This window comes from Mizuhopecten yessoensis, unplaced genomic scaffold (assembly GCF_002113885.1).
Source record: "Mizuhopecten yessoensis strain PY_sf001 unplaced genomic scaffold, ASM211388v2 scaffold10979, whole genome shotgun sequence".
NCBI lineage: Eukaryota > Metazoa > Mollusca > Bivalvia > Pectinida > Pectinidae > Mizuhopecten > Mizuhopecten yessoensis.
Window position 1 is genome coordinate 501,200 of NW_018408817.1, and position 21,537 is coordinate 522,736.

Here is a 21,537-nt window from a genome sequence, read left to right on the forward strand (position 1 = left end):
ATATCTCATTTTAATACTTTCTCACATTTAAGATAAAGCATATTTCACCCTGACATCACAATTTATTTTTTCAGCTAAACCAATAGAAAACATAAAGATCGAGATATTAAATATCGATGGCCATCCATTTGAGTGTACAAGCAATCCTGGTCCCAGCTCCATCTCGAAGACCTTCAGGGAACTTCCCTGCAATGCTCCGACCCTCGGGCAGTATGTCAGGATCAGAAAAACTGAAAACACTCTCACCTTATGTGAGGTGGAGGTATACGGAACTTATCCGTAGCTGATTAACACATAGCTGGTTGTTAGGCGGCTCAGTGGAAAGCACACGGCCGGGTTTTCGTTTTCCCGATTGGACATGAAATGATATCGGGCCACCTGCCTGACAACGTGGGTTTTCTCTTTTATAAAGATCTTCTGTGCACTTCAATCTGGGACAGTAAGAGTGATTAATATATGTTAGAATAACCGCTATAATTGTTGTATAATTATCAAAGTTTATATACTAATTTATACCTATAGCTGACACATTAAAAGCTATAGCAGATTCTTCTTCGGATTGAGGAACGTTAGAACCTACAGGATCTATGTTCAACAGTAGACCGAACGTTTGACTCTCCAGGACCCAGTGTATAGGCCAGAAGCCACATGTGGGGTATTGGTCTGAGAGCACAGAACAGACCCCCAAGGCAAGTACAGTATTCCAATTTTCTTCGGGACATACGTTTTGAACCCGTCATACTGTGCACTGGTTAGAGAAGGCCTATTGTGGGAACATGTACCCAAGGATTTAATGACACGTACGAAGAAATACACCGATTAGGGGAGACCTAATGGGTGAACAGGTACCCAAGCATTTAATGACACGTACGAAGAAATACACCGATTAGGGGAGACCTAATGTGTGAACAGGTACCCAAGGAATTAACGACACGTACGAACAGTACTTTTCTACTGAATTCGGACCTGAAACAATTAAGTTCTTGTGAGGTGTTTTTTTATCATTTCCTCAATATTCATACAAATACAATCATCATAGGACGGAGCAATTTTGGAGATAAATATCTTCAAATTATCCCAAGCAGTGCTTCAAAAAATATCAAACATGACCGATGGCGCAACGGTTAAGCTCTCTGCTCTTAAAACCAACATGTGCATGCCTTTCATTTCTGTAGAGGTTTATTTTTGGTATATACTGATGAAGTCGAAGTTGTTGACAACATCCATGTATTGTTGATTAGCTCGGAGCTTGAGGCTTGAAGCATATCAAAATCCAATTAGATTGTATAATACTTTCGTACTGTAAAAAGGTAACATACTGTGCAGAAACCGTATCCTTATCAATCGGGCTACCTTATCATTTTTATCTATTTAATATAAATCGTACAGGTCAAAGACATAATATTAATGGTAGCTTTCCGAATAACACTTGATCCTTGCAACCGTATGTTTGTAGAATACGAATTGCTTAGAATAGTATATGGGGCAAGGAGGTCATTCTAACAGTGTAGATAATACACTAATAGAATACATATGTTTCTGTAATTAATACCATTGTATGTGTATTTTATATTAATTGTATAGTTTTATAAGTGTTTCGTATTAGTTTGTAAAGCTCACTAGAGCTGCTAGCTTCAGCAGAGTGGAGCGCTTTATGAGTGACTCAAATAAAGACCCCGATGTTTTAAAATATAATATTTAAAATGTCTGTCAAAATTTAACAGACTGGTTTAAATTAAACCATAGAAAGCAAACCCTGATAAAGTTTAGGCCATTTGTATAGGAAAACGTTCGGTAGATGCTATACAGTCTTTTAGTGTTGTCGAAACAGACATTGTTCCTGACAGTCAAACTTTAAGGTGTGAACTTTGACTCATTTTGAAACTTCGAAACTCATATCTCTGTGGATGATTGCAAAGGCAATTGTCCGTTTTAAAACGAATTGGGAGGTTTTTTTAACCAAACAAGGTAGACTTGTAATTTACAATTCTTTTATTCTTTCGAATTTTAACTACTGTCCTTTAGTCTGGCACTCTTGTTCCATGAAGAGTGTCAGAAAGATAGAAAATATTCAAGAAAGAGCTTTGAGGTTTATACATAATGATCACAACTCATCCTTCAGGCACTTTCTCAGTATTACTAACAGCGATAGGCTATATATAGCTACCTGTAAGGCGTCTGAAGGATATTGGTTGTTAGGTTTTTAAAATTATAAATAAAATGTCTCCTTAATATATTTACAACCTTGTAAATATTAAATGTCTAAGTATTACTTCAGGACAGAAAGTACTGCAGAGGTGCACAGGGTCAACACTGTGAAGTATGGACAAAAATCATTTGCTTTTGAGGCCGCCCGGGTGTGGAACAGTCTCCCCAATGACTTCCAAAAAGTTGAAAGCTTCAAAGAATTGAGGAGGCTGATCCATACCTGGGATGGCCCCATCTGTCTTTGCAATAACTGTAAAGAGTGATACTTCATATTGTGCCCTGGTTACCTCTGCCGCCTGACATTTTGAATTACATATACTATTGTTGTTTTATTTCATTTCATATATGTAGTAATCCCATTCTATATTTTTGCAGCATCGTATTCTTATTTTATTTCCATACATTCTAAAATACAATTTTTTACAAAACCTGATTTCGGTATCATTCTGTCCCCCAAGCAAAGTTTGGGGACATATTGTTTTTTCTTCGTTTCTTTTTATTATTATTATTTCAAGCTAACCGGTAATAAGATTTACATATATTCATATATTTTAAATGCCGTCGTGACTATTCTCCATAATTATGTTTATTGAATATTTAAAAGACACTGTGGTTAGGTATACATGTAGCAAACACTAGTGAAAGCAAGTGTTTTCTTTTATACAAGAGGCCCAATGGGCCTGCATCGCTCACCTGGTATTAATCTCACACTTGTAATCTTAAAAGTGGAAATACAGCTACAGGCAGAATATCAGTATTTGATTCATAAGAGTCTATTGAAAGATTTAAACATACAGATTTCCATACATTCTAAACAATTTTTTTTTACAAAACCTTATTTCGGTATCATTTTTTTTAATTTCACACTATATTAGTGTATATTCTGTCAATTTATTCTTTGCTATATTGGCATTGTATGTATTCCACTTGATAGTGTTTAATTCCAAAGTTAAAAATGAGGCATTAAGGCTGATGTCTTCATAAAAATAGCTCACTGGACTTATAACATGTCAATCTCTTTTGCGATCCAACTGAGTGCTGAGAAATGACCCATAATTTAAAGTTTATTTATATACCTTGGTCATGCGGAACTTCTCTTCTACTACATGTAGCAGTGAGAGGAGTACCGACCTCAAATAAAGATAGATTTTACCATGCGATACGATTAAAATCATAGTAAAATCTTCTGGTAATACATTTTAGCAATATATAAATAAAAAAACAAAGGCTATGACTAAGTAACCTTGATCGATAAATGAACTTTAGATGATGTGCCATTTGATAACATTCTGTGATTATATAAATGCGCTAGACATGTTATAAACATTGAAGCTGAAAAGTACGATAATGTTTATAACAAGTCTAGCTCTTTTATAAAAACATTGAATGTTAAGAAAGGACATTTTATATGACGTTTAAGTAGTGTGTATTGTCAAAGGTCTGTGGTTTTACGGCAAAATACTTTCCCATAGCAACACTCATCTTCTTGTGAGGCCGGTATGCCTCTCCACACATAGTTAAAGAGAGTTAAGCCCCGCATGACCTAGGTATATAAATGATCTTCAAATAGCATTTCATTTCGTAACATTCAGTTTGGTCGCTTGATAGATTGACATGTTATAAATCTGGTGAGCAACTTTTATCATTACACCAGCTTTAATGCCGTATTTTGACTTCGTTTACCTGGGTGTATACCTTTTTTAAATTGCATAGATATATATTCCGAATTTTGATAATGGTATTTGAATATGACTTGCCAGGGGGTTGAAATTTAGGTTGATTATTATATGTTTTAGGGGGCTAGTTGAACCTTAATCTGAATAATACTTATATGTGATCACATTTATTGCTTTTTATATTAACACTATTTTTATATGTTTATCGCATCAAAGCCATGTCGCGGTGGCCTTTGTAGGTAGGGAACTCCCAATCACTCAGAACCTGGGATAGGATAATTTCTTTTTCTCTGATATTTTTTATTGCTTTTTATTAACTTGTTTGTGTATCTCCCTTTACTTGTAATATTATATGACTCTTTCATGTCCAGGGGTGTAGGATAGGGACATTCCACCTGAGGGGTTTCTTATTTGGTAAAACCCGAGCTTTTTAGAGGGTTTTGCCAAATTTGAAAATCCCGAGGGTGGAATTCCCATATCCCACTCCCTTGAGCATGAAAAAGTGTTTTTCTTACATTCCAACTACAAAAATAAGCTCAGAAACCATGAAAATGTGTTCTGACTGGCTACCATTTTAAAAATATCAATTTTTCCTCTGAGTATTTTTGCATAAGAATTATGCTTTAGAACACTGCAAAACAAAAGAGTCTGTCTTAGATCAGATCATGGTGGAATTTGGGCTAGCAAATATTGTAACTTGACATACCCAAAACAAAATAGTTTAATTTTATATAAAATAATATTGTGTGTTCAATGAATTCTGAATAAAATATAATCTCCCAATTAAGGCATTATTTTTTGTTTCAAAATGTGTTCCTTTGCCGTATGATTTCGACTAGACTTTATGGGCAGATTGGTCGAGTGGTTAACACTCCGGCCTTCCAAGCAGGCGAATATTAGAGAAATTGTTTTTCTCCTGTCCACACAACTCCAACAACCCAGGTGGAGTATAAAATGGTCTGGGGTGGGTGTTGCGGTATTTGTGCTGTAGCATTCAAGTGAGGTGGCACTATTAATGATACCGTTGGAAGCACTGTCCCAATACAAACAGAACACAATACATCTCCAGCACACACACAGGCATACACACATAAGGAGATATTAGCCAGGTGACATAGGACTAGTAGTTAGCGCCTGATAAGGCAGCTCCTGCGAATTCCTCAATATTGTATTGATTAATATATATGCTAATTGTGTTGACTGTATATAATTGTTTATCTATATGTACTGTAAAGCGCTTTAGAGTGGCTTATGTTAGCTAGATAGGGCCCTATATCAAATGTTGTATATTTTATTTAGACTTGCTACTTATACCAGACGTGTGTCTTTGATTTAAAAAGTTATAAATAGCAGTCTCCGTTGGATAAACATTCTTGTTTCTTTTGTCGACTTAAGAAAGTGCTTTAGCTTATCATGCTAAGCATTCTGTATCTATTACCGAATTGTACACGTGTAATCACATGTGTTACGTTCATTCTCCAGACTAGCAAGCCAACATCCTAGTTACTGTAATTCTCCTACGTTTCATTCTCCAGACTAGCAAGCCAACAGCCTAGTTACTGTAATTCTCCTACGTTTCATTCTCCAGACTAGCAAGCCAACAGCCTAGTTACTGTAATTCTCCTACGTTTCATTCTCCAGACTAGCAAGCCAACAGCCTAGTTACTGTAATTCTCCTACGTTTCATTCTCCAGACTAGCAAGCCAACAGCCTAGTTACTGTAATTCTCCTACGTTTCATTCTCCAGACTAGCAAGCCAACAGCCTAGTTACTGTAATTCTCCTACGTTTCATTCTCCAGACTAGCAAGCCAACAGCCTAGTTACTGTAATTCTCCTACGTTTCATTCTCCAGACTAGCAAGCCAACAGCCTAGTTACTGTAATTCTCCTACGTTTCATTCTCCAGACTAGCAAGCCAACAGCCTAGTTACTGTAATTCTCCTACGTTTCATTCTCCAGACTAGCAAGCCAACAGCCTAGTTACTGTAATTCTCCTACGTTTCATTCTCCAGACTAGCAAGCCAACAGCCTAGTTACTGTAATTCTCCTACGTTTCATTCTCCAGACTAGCAAGCCAACAGCCTAGTTACTGTAATTCTCCTACGTTTCATTCTCCAGACTAGCAAGCCAACAGCCTAGTTACTGTAATTCTCCTACGTTTCATTCTCCAGACTAGCAAGCCAACAGCCTAGTTACTGTAATTCTCCTACGTTTCATTCTCCAGACTAGCAAGCCAACAGCCTAGTTACTGTAATTCTCCTACGTTTCATTCTCCAGACTAGCAAGCCAACAGCCTAGTTACTGTAATTCTCCTACGTTTCATTCTCCAGACTAGCAAGCCAACAGCCTAGTTACTGTAATTCTCCTACGTTTCATTCTCCAGACTAGCAAGCCAACAGCCTAGTTACTGTAATTCTCCTACGTTTCATTCTCCAGACTAGCAAGCCAACAGCCTAGTTACTGTAATTCTCCTACGTTTCATTCTCCAGACTAGCAAGCCAACAGCCTAGTTACTGTAATTCTCCTACGTTTCATTCTCCAGACTAGCAAGCCAACAGCCTAGTTACTGTAATTCTCCTACGTTTCATTCTCCAGACTAGCAAGCCAACAGCCTAGTTACTGTAATTCTCCTACGTTTCATTCTCCAGACTAGCAAGCCAACAGCCTAGTTACTGTAATTCTCCTACGTTTCATTCTCCAGACTAGCAAGCCAACAGCCTAGTTACTGTAATTCTCCTACGTTTCATTCTCCAGACTAGCAAGCCAACAGCCTAGTTACTGTAATTCTCCTACGTTTCATTCTCCAGACTAGCAAGCCAACAGCCTAGTTACTGTAATTCTCCTACGTTTCATTCTCCAGACTAGCAAGCCAACAGCCTAGTTACTGTAATTCTCCTACGTTTCATTCTCCAGACTAGCAAGCCAACAGCCTAGTTACTGTAATTCTCCTACGTTTCATTCTCCAGACTAGCAAGCCAACAGCCTAGTTACTGTAATTCTCCTACGTTTCATTCTCCAGACTAGCAAGCCAACAGCCTAGTTACTGTAATTCTCCTACGTTTCATTCTCCAGACTAGCAAGCCAACAGCCTAGTTACTGTAATTCTCCTACGTTTCATTCTCCAGACTAGCAAGCCAACAGCCTAGTTACTGTAATTCTCCTACGTTTCATTCTCCAGACTAGCAAGCCAACAGCCTAGTTACTGTAATTCTCCTACGTTTCATTCTCCAGACTAGCAAGCCAACAGCCTAGTTACTGTAATTCTCCTACGTTTCATTCTCCAGACTAGCAAGCCAACAGCCTAGTTACTGTAATTCTCCTACGTTTCATTCTCCAGACTAGCAAGCCAACAGCCTAGTTACTGTAATTCTCCTACGTTTCATTCTCCAGACTAGCAAGCCAACAGCCTAGTTACTGTAATTCTCCTACGTTTCATTCTCCAGACTAGCAAGCCAACAGCCTAGTTACTGTAATTCTCCTACGTTTCATTCTCCAGACTAGCAAGCCAACAGCCTAGTTACTGTAATTCTCCTACGTTTCATTCTCCAGACTAGCAAGCCAACAGCCTAGTTACTGTAATTCTCCTACGTTTCATTCTCCAGACTAGCAAGCCAACAGCCTAGTTACTGTAATTCTCCTACGTTTCATTCTCCAGACTAGCAAGCCAACAGCCTAGTTACTGTAATTCTCCTACGTTTCATTCTCCAGACTAGCAAGCCAACAGCCTAGTTACTGTAATTCTCCTACGTTTCATTCTCCAGACTAGCAAGCCAACAGCCTAGTTACTGTAATTCTCCTACGTTTCATTCTCCAGACTAGCAAGCCAACAGCCTAGTTACTGTAATTCTCCTACGTTTCAAGGTTTACTAGGGATTTGTCCGACATAGTGATTGTTACTTTCACTGTCATTTATTGTATTTAAAAAAATACACAAATATTCTTTGGTGATGTTCATCTTTTAAAAAAAATCAACACACTCTGAAGACAGGATAATGCATAAAACACTTAACAACAAAACAAGTAAAAAATTCAACATCTGCTTTATTTTACATAGCATGTGTATTTACATAGAAATCTGCTGCCATTGTATATATCTAAAACATCGACTTTATTTTGTTAAGTTAACAAACGTGACTAATACATACGTTTATATATTGTTGGATAGCCTACAGGCGAGTGGTTCTTAAACACTAACTAAAACAATAGAATATGGAGCATAAATCTATGATATTAAATCTAGATATTTTTCTTCTTTCCGCTGAAGATGCAAAAAGTATATGTTTCGTTGGGGGAGGGATAAAGTAAACAGATCATTTTTGCCCCATCCCCCAAAAAATCCCAAATTAACACCTACCTGTAATGACTTTTTGCGAGTGCAATGATATAAATTTATCAAAAAAAGAAAAGTTATATTTTTCTTGACAAAATAAAAAACCCTGACAAAAACCGAGAAAGATGTGTTTGCCTCATTTCTGTACACCCTTATCAAATGTACACCATTATTGTATACATGTATATTATATATATCACACAGTGATACTTATCAATGTCAATAACAACACTAATTCACGTCTGTGAAACATTTAAGAAATTCAAACTTTAACCCTTTCACCCCTAGGTTATTGTAGTAAACTCTACCATGCAATGATCTGGAAGGGTCCATTGTGGTCTACAGTTATAAATGGGTGAAAGTGTAGGACACATGTTAATACATTGTATTATTAACCCGTTCAACCCTGTGTAACTTCAGTAAACTCTTCCATGCTTTGATCTGGATGAGCTCATTGCGGTCTACAGTTATAAATGGGTGAAAGTGTAGGACACACATGTTAATACGTTGTATTATTAACCCGTTCAACCCTGTGTAACTTCAGTAAACTCTTCCATGCTTTGATCTGGATGAGTCCATTATGGTCTACGGTGGTGAAATTGTTAATAAAGATTGTTTCAGACATCTAATAAAACAAGAAGCAATCAACATATCCGTAGACCATTGTGGAACATATCATGTAAAATACTTAAACTTGCCATTGTTTAAAGGCACTTAATTACATAGCAACTGCTTCTGTACCAGTGTTCTGGTACAATAAAGGTTTAAAATAGAAATATTTTTGAAATAAAATATATTTAAAACAAAACATATAATTTGAAACATATACTCAAAATAGAAATATATTCATTATCACATTACACTGACCATGAGCCAACATAAGATAATTTCTATAACAATATAACAAATCTTAAAATATCTTTTCAAAGCAGTAAATATCTATGCAATTCTAGAACATCTAGAAACTGACTAACTGTAGCCACTTTTTTACTTTTCAAGTGGTGTTGTCTTTTTCCTTTTACTCTTTTTGATGAAATTTTCGATGTTTTATTGACCTTATTTGGCCCTAAACATTGTAATGACCTTCTGTGTTGATGGACTGATCATGTTGTAATTATAACAGAAATAGGTTTGAAGTGATCCTATGGGAGAATGTCATATAAAAAAAAAGTTATTTTCTGTTGTTATTGACAAAAATGTTCATTTCGTTTTGAACATCTGAACACTATAATTGTTGGTGAAATATTTTACTTTCAAGCTTTAACATTAAAATCTTTAATAAATTACAACTTTATAATATATAATATAATATAATATACCATAACAGAACAAAATCATAATTTTCATATTTTTTTCATTTCAAATAAAATATTTAGAATCTATTTTTATCTTCATTTAAGCTGCAACAACAAATGTTAAAAAGATAGTGATGCAAAAAAAAGTATTTTGCAATTTTATTTAATCTAAAATAAATAAATAATAACTTTACTCATTGTGCTGTTAGCATAATATAGGTTAACATAATACTGATATTTCAATTTTGATTTTTTTCTTCACTTGAAACTTTTCTTGGTTCAGTCTGTGTTGGTTAGCCTTTTATCATTGCAGCATCCGTTACCATAACAACCTAAACAACTTGTACTACTCTCACCGTAACAACGATCTGTACAGGTTTTAGTCCGTTTCATAGCAGAAACTATCAAACTGCTGCTACATCAAAATAAACGGAGTTACTATAGCAACAATATATATTTACACAAATTATAATCTACAGACAAAAGTTGTGATCCACACCGGAAAGATTCTACAATGGTAAAAAAATGAGGTTATACTTGATCCTTCACGACATCAATGATACAGATTCTGAGACACAATATGTACGAAAATTTTAAAAAGTCTCTCACAAAATACAACTTTTCATAAATATATATATATATGGCACAGAGACATAAAATCTATTTCAAATACTTCCTACCACAGCCCCAACCTTCTTACCTCATGAGGTAAAACCAAGTATTAACTATATTGATGATAAAATCAATTTTACATATTGAGTCATATTCTACTGTCCATGTTAACGTTGTACATGTGAATTGTATGTAATTTATCTCCTTTAGAATATTTATAACAGTTTGGGGCAAGAGATCTTAGCACTACATCTATCACAGTTAAAATCTCAGGGAAAGGACTTAATATAAGTTGCTTATCTTCTGCCAAACTCCCATTGTATATAAGTTACAATAAAACATATTTAAAATAGAAGTCAAAATCTCCAAAACTCAACAGTGGAGCTCTCCATCTCAATTAGAAGACTTCAAAATTTATAGAAAATAACATATTTACCATCATAGGGTCTCATCTCAAATTATGAGATTTCATATTTCAAAAATGTCACATGAGCTCTTTATAGTTCAAAATATCAATACAATTTATGACAAATAAACATTACAATATCTAACTTTTAGACTGGTATTATTTTACACATGGACCTAGTGGCAAAAGTTATACACATGGACATAGTGGCAAAAGTTATACACATGGACATAGTGGCAAAAGATAATACTAACTGTTCAGACAAATACTGTTTCACTAAGACTTTGAGTAATTTCTTCCAAGTGTGTTGAGATTTCAGTGCACAATTAAAGCAGTTAGCCTTTTGACTTCAGATTTCGATACCGTTACATTACATACACATCAATAAATTGAAGCACTGTAAAACTGAACCTGCTTCGGGTGTTCTGGATAATCCGATTCTTAGTAATTTTTCAAAAACTCAAAAAAAATCCTGTTCTTTTTCAAGAAACAATTTTTCCATGAAACAAAATGTCCTGGTAAACAAGGTAACACTGTATCAAACTTCTGATCAGCCAAAGCACTAAATTTCTGTCTCGTTACGCTCAGAATGTCTGCAGAATTCCTACAGGTTTTTACAATATGGGTATCCTGGAACCAGTTACATTTCTGTGTCAACCTCTGTCATGCACATATTTGTCAGAATGAATACACTGTAAGATACCTGATCGACACAGTTACTGAAATGTTTGTGACCACCATGGTCCGACTAGCTCAAACCGGATCACTCTCACTTATAAGAGTTGATGGATCTTATTGACGGAAACAAGGGGAACAACTGGCGACAACCATCGCCATGATGAAGCCTATCTCTTCAAAACCAATGTTATGTTACAAAGTGTCCAAGTTATGAGATAGAAGGGAGATAACTCCACATGTGACACTGTCCCCATATTCAAGTCCATCTCTTTAGCTACCGAGGAGACAACTTTATGTCCACACTACACCACATATCACCCGTTGAGAGCGGCGTTGAGTGTGTTTATAAGCCGCTGCCAGATGTCGGGCTGAAACTCGGCCTTGAGACCTTCGGCTATCTTGATACACGTACTGCCGTCAAACGTTTGAGACTTGATGATGTTACGGAGCTTTGCTCCCGAGTCAAACATATTCAGCATCCTCTCCACCAGAGCGATGTCACGTTTTTCAATCGCATACATCAGTGGTGTCTTGCCATTTTTCTTGTCCTGAAAAAGTAAAGTTGTTGAATATTATAAGACTTAATTGGTCTACTGTTTTGTAAAAACGTTTGCTTCTTATGCATCAAGGGACATAAATCTGAAGCACCCTACATTTTTTTTGTATGAACATGGAGAGAGACAAATACAGTGCCCTTGTAACAGGCTGAATCCAATTAATACCCTAGAACGTTATCCTGTGGATACTGTTGACATAGAAAGATTACGTAAACTCCTTCAGTCCCCTCAAATATGATTTCAACAAATTTAACCATAAACATATGCAAAGTGACAAGAAAGCATTGCTAAAAATGTCTTTAACAGCCAAACATCCACAAAGTAAACAAAAGCATATTTTTCTTGAACTTTCTATCTGACCAATGACATTATTCCTGTTAGTACATAATACAGAGGGATACAGGGCCGGTTTTCATGAAACCGTTCTCATGCTCAAGCTTGAATCTGTGCTCAAACCAAATTTCTGGTGACTCACTTAAATCATGTTAAACAATCAGAAAGGAAAATGTAAACATTGAAAACAGTATTGATCTTTAAGTCACTCGTTTTTTTCGAAATCATTCGCAAAATAAGATCTTATTATAAATTATGAATGGAACAAAAGGCACAAATCAGTACTTGAGCTAGCATGCAAATGGTTTCATGAATACAGGCCAATGAATATTTTTAGAGGAAAGTTGTGTTATGGCGAGAGAGAGAGAGAAATGGTTGTATATCAGGATCAGTTTACCTGTGAGTTAGGATCTGCTCCTGCCTTCAGTAGGGTCTCTATTATTGGGATGCTGTCAATGAACTCGCCGTTCTTGTTCTGACGCCTATGAGCCAGGATAGCACAGTGTAAAGCTGTGTGTCCTAATGAAAAATAAATCACCAATTACAATCACAAATATAACATCATACACTTAGTATGACTGGAATTTGTCTATAGAATATATAATGATTAAAAAAATTTACTCTAATAATTTTGATCACTTTCATGTCTGTTCCGAAGTTTAAACTAGGGGGGGGGCATAAGCTAGTAGTAAAAAATGCAGCTGGGAAATTCTTCATAAAAACTTAGGGGCTGGTAGCCAGTCTTACACTAAGTAACAATTATTATGATCATCACATTGCAATTAACAGCAGCATAAATTTTACCACAAACAAAATGATACTCAGATAGTTGGGTGGTTTGTGGGGTTTTCTACACAACCACTATCTCTGTTGATATACTAGTCACTGACAGCAATATTCTGTACGCAAATTCCATGTGCCAAGAGCTGAAATCACCTGTGTAAGCTCAAATCACAAAGAAGTTGGCTAGGTCAGAGTTTACCAAAAGGAAACCCTTACATGTATACTTTTTACTCCAAAAAACTAACTACATCACAACACTATATGCTCAGAGTCCACCAAAACGCAGATTGACTTCAACCCAAGTCAACAGTTCTGTGTAATACAAACTTGTATTATCAAAACAGTACATACCTTCAGAGTTAACAATATTGAGATTGATGGCTGCTGATTTAATAAGTTCCTGGAGAGTAGAGAGATAAGACTGGCCGTTGGACGAGGCGACATGGAGAGGGGCCTTGACCTCTCTTGACTTGCCATCATTAGAGTAGACCTGTCGAACAAACAGTATATACAGTTATTACTGAACACCAGTAAGTCTCCTCCGGAATACTGTCAATGACATACCTATTTCTTTAAAATTAGATGTTAAATGGTTTCAAGATTTCCAAAATCTGCAGTAAAAACAAAATCAAAAACAAAACAGGAAATTGATCAGGCTGTATATCAATCAGTGTTGTTGTCTGTTTTTTACAATCGACATTAACTACCAGAAATCTAATTTTAGAGCTACAATACATTCAAAACTATATTGGAAATTCTATCAAATATTCTCGGATTCAAAAGTGAAAGTGAAAGTAGCCTGTACCTGTGCCATAGAGCATGGATTGGCATTCCGAGCCACCAGACTGTTTACCATCATTGGCTGGTTGGCTGCCACAGCAAGGTATAGTGGTGTCTAAAAATAGAAATAGAAAGTAAGTCTAATAATAGAAACAGAAAATACAGCCACAATCATTGGTCAATGTTTTAAAAAGTGAAACAAAAACACTAGTACAGATTTCCTGAGTGTTGAAATTACCTTAGAACAGAAAGCAGGGACAAAATGATACCACAAACTTTAAAATAAAGACTGTTTGACTTTAACATCATTCCAAATACACAAGGCATGTGAGATAATCTCTAGTATTGTATTTCTTTTTTTCTGAAGTTAAGTTGCAAATAACCTCTAATTCTGATACTCGAGTGACAAATGATGTTCTTTTCCTTCACAAGTTCCTACTTTAACTTATGCACTCCTGAAATTTCATAATGAAATATTCCAGCCTTTGAATTGGAAGAGTTCAAATGTGCCTTATGGGGTAAATGAGTTAATGTTATTTTTATTATATATGTAACATTACACAAACCAATATTTTTAATTGTGGGATATATCAGATTTTTTCCCATAATGCTCAAGGCTGGGTATTTCCTGTGCATTTTGTTCTATATTTCATACTAGCTTTACCTCATGATTGAGCTAGAAATTAAATAGTAACCAATACAAACACAGTATATTTGTTATAGAATTTTGGGACATTTTAAACACATATTACATACATTCATCATTTTTCATATAGAACCAAAAGTATGGAATTTTAAATCAAAATGTTATATATGATAAACATATACATGTATATTGAATGGTTTTACCAAATTCCAAATATGTACCTCTGAAAAATTAAATCTAAAACTGAAAATAAATTTTGTATGGTAGAATACTTTTGATACTGGTTGTTTTTTCATGTAGGGCCTACACCTATAATAGAAAACTATTTCTTACCTTTCTGACCATTTATCATGTTTGTTATTGATTGTTTACTTTACACGGAAACTCACCTGTCTTTTCTTGTTAGGGGCATCAATCATGACCTCCAGCTTCTCCCGCCAAAGTCGTTCAATCAACGCCTGGACCATGCTGGCATCAGTCTTACACACAGCAACATGAAGATACCTGGATAATCAGAAAAATCTCATTTAATGAAGAGTTTATATAAATGGAAATTATCTGGAAGGAATCACAACCCCAATTACTACAGCAATACATAACAATATTAACAATGCTAGAAAATTAAAGCACACAATGTTTTTTTATGAGATTTCGTTTAATAGCTAGAAACTTAGATAGTATTTGTAAAATTAAATAAAATTAAATTTGTTAAACTGTAAGTAAAATACCTTATTAAAGTATAAATTTCTGGTACAGAATGTAACTGATTAAACATCTCGCATCCAACACTCTGGGTCAGGAATACTTACGTATCTCCTTCATCATCCTGGAACCGGAGCCGGTCCCTAGATATGTCCGCTACAGTTCTACGGGCCATATTCAGCATGTTCTGTCTCATGAGAGCTTTAAAGGGGAAAAAATTCAAAAATTATTACATAATATCTTCTTTTATATATTATGACAGGAAACTAGAAAATGTCTGTAAGATTTGTACGTCCCTTAGCCCCCTGGCTGACCCATAAACAGCATGTGACCTTGGCATTGACCTACGGTCCTGAAAGAAAAAATCATCAGAGGTTTTCTTATACTTTTCATGATTAAACTTTTATTAAAAGTTGCTCAGGAATAATGTCATAGCAATGAGTCTTGTCTGGACGAGACAGGATGGGATAGGAAGGTCACTGTATTTGTATATACCTCCTCACCCATCCACACACACCCAATAAAATGACAGGAACAGTATATATAAAGAGTTAATTTGCTATAGAAAGTAAAATTAAGGTATAACACCGGACTTACTTTGCTGAGTCTGCCCAGGTTTCGCGATGACCGGTCGACCTCCAGGCCCTCCTGTCTCGTTTAGATTCCGACTCATTGCCGGAGCTGTGGTCGTTGGCTTAGAGCTGTCGGGTATGGTTGTACCGGGTTTCGGCAAAATCTTCTTTAACACCTTGGTGGGTTGTGGTTTGATCTGAGTTGTCTGATTCATGTTCGTCGGCACGATAATGATCATCGGTGGCTGTACCACATTCCCCGTTGTCTGTAGAGTGTTCGCTGTTGTCTGAACCTGGTTGCCAGGTGGCATAAACACCATCTGACCATGAGAAATAGGTTGCTGCGGCAGAACTTGTGTTGTCGCAGCCTTCGTCACCTGCAACTTTGAATTCATATGCATCGGAGCTGACACGGGAATCATGTTGTTTGTTACTAAGGTAACTGGAATACGATGTTGATTGGTCTGTACTGTTGTCATGACATTTGGCCCAGGCTGGATGTTCTGTGGCGGTTTGTTACTAGGCATTAAGTTCCTGTTCTGGGGAATTGGTTGTACTGGTTGACTGGTGGCTATATTCTGATGGACTTGGGGAGCTGCTGAGGGTACCATTATCCTTTTATTGCAGATCTGGTTCTTCATCTTGTTTTGCATATTAGATTCAATAATGTCGTCAGCCAGCACCTCCATGACGAAGCTCAGTTCCTTTTCATCAATCTGTTTGTTCAGCTCATCATTCAAATGTTGTTGTGAAGCGCTGACCTGAGGAACAGCCATGTTTGTCTGTGAAGACATGTACTGCACATTCTGCTGTCGATTGGCCGACATCATTTGTTCCATAGTTATAGGGGGCATCTGTAACTGCTGCGATGTTAACTGAGCAGTGACGTTGTGTGGTAGGGATGGTCCGGTATGGGACATCCCCATTTGTCCAGGCATTTGTGACATCATCAACGGAGCACCAGTTTGGGAAGTGTAGGGGACAGAGCTTACCATTACTTGGTTGTTCACTAACTGTTGTGGGGTCATCAGGGGGGCCCCAGAGTTTGATTGGGTAGGAACCAGGTTTGGTATACCTAGGGACCCACAGATCTGTTGTGAGGACACCATGGTGTTAGGTCTGCTTTGTTGTGGAATGGCATTGGCAGCTAAGCAGGAGGACACTGATGGCATTATGGGAGAGCCTGCCTGTTGCATCAAGGGAGATCCTGCTTGTTGCATCATGGGAGATCCTACCTGTTGCATCATGGGAGATCCTGCCTGTTGCATCAAGGGAGACCCTGCTTGTTGCATCATCGGTGACCCTGCTTGTTGCATCATGGGAGATCCTGCCGGTGGCATTCCCGGGGAGTAACTGATGTGGGGTGGTGAGGCCATTGAATGGTTAGAGACTTGTCCAGGAGAGCCTTGGTGAGACTGATCATCCCATTGAGTGAAGCCATTCTGTATAGCTGTGTCGTACTGCGGTGAAGCGTTTCCGAGGGGGCTGTTTACAGTCAAATCCCCAATGATGCCACTGTCATTGGACATGTTTGAAGGTGGAGGAGAATTGATAGACTTGACACTTGAGCTATCGGGTGAATACATTTGATCAGAGTAGGGACTTTTGGCCGACTCGGATTCTGATTCGCTGGTATAGGCTTCACATCGACCATACATCTGCTGCTGTTCGATGCTCTTAGGTCTGGGCTGTTGGTTGTTCATTACATTTATATTGCCGTTGACTGTTTGTCCCATCGTGGTCTGATGCGACTGGAAGGCAGTTTGAGAGAACAGGCCATGGTTAAAACTGTGCGTCTGACAAGACATGTTGAACTGCCCATTGTTATTAGCCTGGTAAGCCATTTCAATGATGTCATCCTGGTTAAAAGAAGGGAAATTCATTTGCGGTATATCTGTACTAGGCGACTTCACAACCATCATTCCAAGTGAACTCTTATCCTTTGTCAGGGAGCTATATTGGTCTTCCACTGGTCTCAAGTATCGTAATGGAGGATCATTTCCATCGTCTTCTAGTCCCCGTTTTTTGTCTTTGAATGTCTGTGCGTTAGCTAAGCCGTACGCTTTATTATAGCCCATGTGCTGGACACTGTTTGTTGTTGCGTGGCCGTTGGTTGGTCCCCGCGTTAAGAATGCACTACCTTCCTGGGGAAGCTCGGCAACAATTTCCTTTTTTACCTCAGATTCCTTTGTTTCGTAATCACGGGATGATTTCTCTCCCTTTGGTGAGCTCTCCGGGTTTGTTGGACTTTCTGGAAGCTCATTGTCCTCGACAGCTTCTCTTTTTATTGTCAGTGCAGACAAATTGTTTGCAAGGTTTTCAACATCTCCATCTGGAAGCAAAATAATATGTGTCAATAAAAGTGTTTTTGGAAATTTATGGTAATTAGATTTCAATTATAAAAGATATCTTATATACTATAAGTTAGATGTCACACATAGAAATTAAATGAGATATCATTATATTAAGTATACAAGATATCTTATTAAATTATATATCTTATTAATTTATATAAATAAGATATCTTATTAAATTATATATCTTATCAATTTATATAAATAAGATATCTTATTTAAATAAATCTTTATTTGAAATCTCATTAGGATATGAAATATCTTCTATAAAATGAAGTTTTGTACGCGAAATTGGGAAACTAATATCTCCCCTGAGAAATGTTCGGAGCACGTCTTTCAGAGGCGGCTATTTCAGGCACCAGTACTTGTTGGTAGCAAGCCATACTGCCTATTCTACAGTATTACTAGATTCTCTAGAGATTCCGGGTGGGGAGACTTGGTTTTTGACATTTTGTTAAAATCCTGTTCCTATTTAAGATATCTTATCTGTTCCGTCTTTGCGTATTGCAGAGTTATCTTCTCTTGGGAGCAGGTATTGATTGTTACGTCACTTGTTTGTGAGAGTAACGTCATCAATTTTTGAGAAAACAACGTAATTTTCTCCCACAAACCAATGACGTAACAATCACTACCTGTTCCCGAGAGAAGCTAACTCAGCAATACACAAAGACGGAATAGTGACGAGATTTTACATTATTTCAGATATCTTATATAGTATGCCTGAAATATCTTAATAGTATACCTGAGATATCTTATATACTATATAAGATACTTTATACAGAAAATTAAATGAGATATCTTATACAGCATATGAGATATCTTATATAAAGGATCTCATTTATTTTTATATAAGACGCCTTATATTTTATGTAAAATATCTCATACAGAATTTAAGATATCTCATTTCTCTTACCCTGGACAGGTGTATCCGCATTTTTACCGGTGTGAGATTTCCTTGTCTCACCCTGGGGTTGAGACGGGGGGATTCCCCTATTCCTAACAATGGCATGACGGACGTCACTTTAACAATACAATGACGTCACGTCAACAATCCATCAACGTCACGTCAACCCTGAATTTAGCATGTAACGTTATCATTACATTGTGCAAATGATACACAATGAAAGAACGAGTAAGAGAAAAAGAATCATTCACCCCCTTGTGGGTGAGATAGTGGAATCTCACACCCAAGGGGGTGAAAGATTCTATTAATACTATATTAATATATAAAATATCTTATACAGAAAATTAAAAGAGATATCTTATACAGAAAATTAAATGAGATATCTTATATAAAAGCATCTCATTTTTTTCTATATAAGATATCTTATATTTTATATAAAACATCTCATACATAATTTAAGATACCTCATATACTATATAAGATATCTTATGCAGAAAATTAAATTAGATATCTTAAACAGCATATGAGATATCTTATATAAAACATCTCATTTATTTCAATATAAGATATCGTATAGACTAAAAACATAAATTTTTCAGATCGTCCGCTAGGCCTTTCTGACTTCTAGGGCTTCTTCTTTATATCTTATATTTTATATAAAATATCTCATATAGAATTTAAGATACCTCATATACTATTTAAGATACCTCATATACTATATAAGATACCTCATATACTATATAAGATACCTCATATTCTATATAAGATACCTCATATACTATATATAAGATATCTTATAAAGTTTTCTGAAATTCAGAATCAACATTGCTCCTTGAATAAATGTTAATTTGGCTTGCCACCGACAGGTGCCATTCTCTTTAACCTTATATTCCGTCTTTGCGTATTGCAGAGTTATCTTCTCTTGGGAGCAGATATTGATTGTTACGTCACTTGTTTGTGAGAATAAGGTCATCAATTTTTGAGAAAACGACACAATTTTCTCACACAAACCAATTCTCCCAAGAGAAGATAACTCTGTAATACGCAAAGACGGAATACTGATATAGATAGTAGTCAAGATTATATTTTCTCCCAGTAAATCCGGTGTCAGGTCCTTAGGAACTAAATCCTGTTCGCCCTTAGTTATTTGGCACCAAGTGGTTTCACCCCAGAAATAATTTTAGGACAAAATTTGGTTAGTGTTGTTTAGTTGTGTGGGGCCTAATACAGTCTCATTTAAGTTTTCCTAAGTCTCTTTTGTCATTAGACTTGTTAAATTTGTATCAAGTCAACCAGATCTACACAATGTAGCATACAATAACATGAAATTCTACAGACAGTATAATTGTTCGTGAAACACGAAGAATTAAGGTGCTTTTCAATATCAAAAACATTTCAACTGTTATTCATATTAGGGCGAAACAATTAACCTTGGGTTAACGGGATTTAGGGAGAAAAGACCTGGATCCATAACTATGGGTTATAATGTCATGTTCATGTATTTAAAATCAACAGTGCTATAATTAAATGTAAAAAATTAAATATATTTGAGATAAGTAATTAGTAATCATATTCAACTGCATGGCAGCTCTAGCTAGGCTGTATATAACGTATGTAGATACACATTTTATGATCTTGGTAAGTGTGAGTTTCATATTCCAATGAGAGACGGCATGTTATAATTAACGCATTATATTTGCATAATTTAAACACCTGTTTTATAGTATATACAGATATACCTGTTAAATTAAGCTTTTATCACATCATGCTATTATTGTCATAAACAGCTGTGCGCGATGACACTACCGCTGAACTTCGACATATAAAACACGATGATACAAATTAGCATAGAGACTTGACAAAAATATAATCTACCATCAAGTCAGCCTAAACTCAGCCTGACAGCACGACGTCGTGTACAGTCGTCGCCGATCGCGCGACATTGTTAACGGCTACGGACATTTTGGTTTCCCATATTTTCTATGCTGAATCATTTGGCAATCGAATATTAACACCAGGTAATGTATCATAACATCAACATTCAAGCATCTTAACGATTACTCCTAACGCCTGAGGTCTACGAGAGAACACTGCGAGACCATTTTGTGACAAAAGACAATTTAGCCTGCGGCGATACAAATATTATACACTTACCATTTTCGTATTTAGACGACATGTCCGGAGCCATTTCTGCTTTGCCTTGTTTCTCTTCAACAGCAGTATTTGTCGCTCTTTCTTTGATTCCAGTCATCTTCGCTATTATATTAAAATTGTGCTTTAGTTAGTGAGATGAGAAGTGTGTCTTCCTTCGTCTTGTCAACCTGCGAAATGACACCCGGATATAGTTAGCGATTGGTTCAATTAGAGGTCACGTGGAGAAAATCGTCATTAGGGAAATCCCCTCATTGACATTCATAAATGACGTTGTCCAACCAAATTCGTTCTATTCTATAAACAATGCTATGCTTCCTCTGGTGCTATAAATAAACGTGAGGCCTCAAGGGGGAAACGGTGAACAGCTAACACCTTCTATTACCAGATTTACCTGTAATGTTCAAAAAGAGTGTTATGCTATTCGCTACATGTATTTACCGAGGTATCAAAAATGTCTGCTCTACAAAGCCACGAAAATATATTAGAAGTCCATGACAAAGAGTACTTTTCTCGTCGAATTATGTCGGGAAATTCGAAAGGCATTAGC

The 21,537-nt window shown here is 36.5% G+C and overlaps 1 protein-coding gene across 1 annotated transcript; it reads right to left on the reverse strand.

The window, feature by feature from the left end:
* Nucleotides 1–9,523: 9,523 nt before the first annotated feature.
* On the reverse strand, nucleotides 9,524–21,197 carry LOC110464266. The gene is made up of 8 exons (XM_021519377.1): nucleotides 20,991–21,197; nucleotides 15,604–17,910; nucleotides 15,114–15,207; nucleotides 14,694–14,808; nucleotides 13,684–13,773; nucleotides 13,230–13,368; nucleotides 12,493–12,614; nucleotides 9,524–11,753 (listed from the first exon to the last, which is right to left on the reverse strand). Exons 1-8 carry the CDS (start codon nucleotides 21,085–21,087, stop codon nucleotides 11,520–11,522), a joined length of 3,198 nt encoding a protein of 1,065 aa, XP_021375052.1. The 5' UTR covers nucleotides 21,088–21,197; the 3' UTR covers nucleotides 9,524–11,519.
* Nucleotides 21,198–21,537: the final 340 nt, after the last annotated feature.